Source organism: Phanerochaete carnosa (genome assembly GCF_000300595.1).
Source record: "Phanerochaete carnosa HHB-10118-sp unplaced genomic scaffold PHACAscaffold_12, whole genome shotgun sequence".
Lineage (NCBI taxonomy): Eukaryota > Fungi > Basidiomycota > Agaricomycetes > Polyporales > Phanerochaetaceae > Phanerochaete > Phanerochaete carnosa.
This window is the reverse complement of record NW_006767639.1, coordinates 1,056,358-1,058,720: the sequence shown is the minus strand read 5'-3', so window position 1 is coordinate 1,058,720 and position 2,363 is coordinate 1,056,358. Positions and strand designations below refer to the sequence as shown.

The 2,363-nt window shown below is 50.5% G+C and overlaps 1 protein-coding gene across 1 annotated transcript; it reads left to right on the top strand.

The window, feature by feature from the left end:
• Positions 1-1,128: 1,128 nt before the first annotated feature.
• Positions 1,129-1,952, top strand: PHACADRAFT_201082 (uncharacterized protein; the record flags this gene model as incomplete). Its single annotated transcript, XM_007401368.1, has 2 exons — positions 1,129-1,141; positions 1,207-1,952. The coding sequence occupies 2 exons, from the start codon at positions 1,129-1,131 to the stop codon at positions 1,950-1,952; spliced, it is 759 nt and encodes a 252-aa protein (XP_007401430.1).
• Positions 1,953-2,363: the final 411 nt, after the last annotated feature.

Genomic DNA, 2,363 nt, shown 5'->3' with positions numbered 1-2,363 from the left:
CGCCAGATACGGAACCTCGGCTTGATGCATCTTTAACTGGTATTGCATGGTCGTCGAGGAGGATGATGCATTTTGCCATTCACGCGTGCATATTGACGTGTTCGGCTCAGAGCGTCCTGCTTGCGCACACTGAGCACTAGAGCTCATACATACTTATGGTCGGATGACGCACCTTACAGCCATGCCTGCCGCATTTCCTTTCGCCCGTAACCCTCGATTGAACTCCAGCAGACGGAAATTGGCGAGTACTACGCAGATCCTGGATCCAGCAGAGGACGTGAGTCACGCAAAGAGCTGAGCTGGCGGTAAGTCGACAGACAAGAGCAGGGCTGGAGCTGAAGCCGCCGCCAAGGAAGAGAAAACATGAGAGAAGAAGAAGACAGGAGAGAAGACGGGGGAGAAGACGGGGGAGAAGACGGGAGAGGCAGTGGCAGGCACAGCGTGACGTGACTGATCACAGTCGCGAACAGTCACATTCCGTTGCTCCCCGTCGCCGCGGCCGTCACGCCTCCTTCCTCCTCCTCGTTCGGTACGTCCCAGCCCAGAACGCAGAGCGAAATAGCCAAAGATAAGTGATATGGAGCAGCTAGAGCTTGTGAACGTGCAGAATATATGCACAGGCGAAGCTGCAAAGCTATAGTTGCCCTGAAGGCGGGGACTATGCGTGACCCGGCGCAGCACAGAACTTGATGCGCCTTTGCTTGGGACGCCATACTCGATCTGTGGCACTTGCCATTGATTTACAACCGTCGACATTCCCGGTGCGTGGCGGCGGTCAACGTGCATGTCAGAACTTGGGCGATTACGTCATTGCCCTGTATGGACTAATGGGGATATGTCACATGACCCCCAATTATGTTATAGTAATATGGACTAGATTACTCATGCTTACTGTACACGCTTACATACAGGTATTACCATAGGTCCCTTAGCAGTATCAGGAGTCCTGACTCTCATGTATATATACTGGCCTTATAGCACAGAATACGATAAGAGTTCAGTTGCACTTTCACAGGTTACGAGCCCTGGCCTCACGGCCACTCTACCCCCACTCAACTAGTCTCATTGCTGAAGAAGACCCCTCGGGAAACCTCAGTCCCCTTCACCCAGTTTAAAACAAGTTTATCCATGCAGTTTACAAGTAAGTCTCATTGCGTGCTAGTGGCAGACGAAGCGCTCACGCGTTCATTCCTGCATAAATTCTAGTGCCAAAGGATTTGCCTGCTTGTCCCCCTCACTCCGTTTTCCAGTGGTACAAGCACTCCGCCGGCTACGCGCCTGCCTCCGGCAACGCCAACAGCTCTGTCGAGACCGTTCCGTACAGTAAACGCTGCGGCAAAGAACTACACCCACCGACACCAGCGCTCACCCTCCCGTTCCCTCCAAACTCACATGAGGGAAGGCGCCTACGTCGTGAACAGTTCTGCAAGCGCTACGCGACTGACAAGGCTGACTTTGAGCAGCGTCTAGCTGCACACAAAATTCAACAGGCGCACGAACGGATCCTCGCCAGATCGTCAAAGCCGACACTCGAGCAGCATTTCGCTGCCATCCCACCGGTAACACACACGCCAATCGCCCCAAAGCCAATATTCATTGACTTCGACAAGCACACTCCCATTGACCTCGTCCGCATCTTCACACTGAAGTTCAACAGCACGCTTAAATGCCTCGATGTCTTCAAGACTCTCGAGCTCGACGATCTCAACTTCGACAGAGTCCGCAATCTCTGCCAACTCATCGAGCAGCTCACATGCATCAAGCGCTGCCTAGCGGACATCTGCAACGTTGTCAAGTATGAGGGGTGGCATAAGTGGGAATTAGGGTGCAGAGAAATAGGGGATATCTCGTTCAAAGGGCTACACAAGAACAAAGCCCAGATTGTACAAGCGCTCAGCACAGTTTACGTGAACGGATATTTTGATGCAGTTAGGTTTTACGAGAACAAGTAGATACTTTGTATACAACGCTATTGTAACAATCAGAGAAAAGTTCTACTCAGAAACCTGACTACTGTGTGTTTATTCCTAAGCAACAACAATTATCGTAGTTTAACTGGTTTCTTTGTCCAATTCCACCTCTATCCACCTCTCGGCTAAATTGGCTTAGCTGAGATAAGTGGTTCGCTCAACAGCGTTCATTATACTAACCTCTCAGGAGACAAATACAGTAACTGAAACCATAGAGACAAAACAGGAAATCGTCGCAGAATTCAGACAGCGACTGAATATCCAAGAAGACGACACACCTTGGGAATTGTTAACACAGTACAAACAAACCCTCGAGCTGTTTTTTACCCCACAGTATTTCAACTACGTAGATGACACACATGGTCCACCATCATACAACACGTCGGCAGAGTT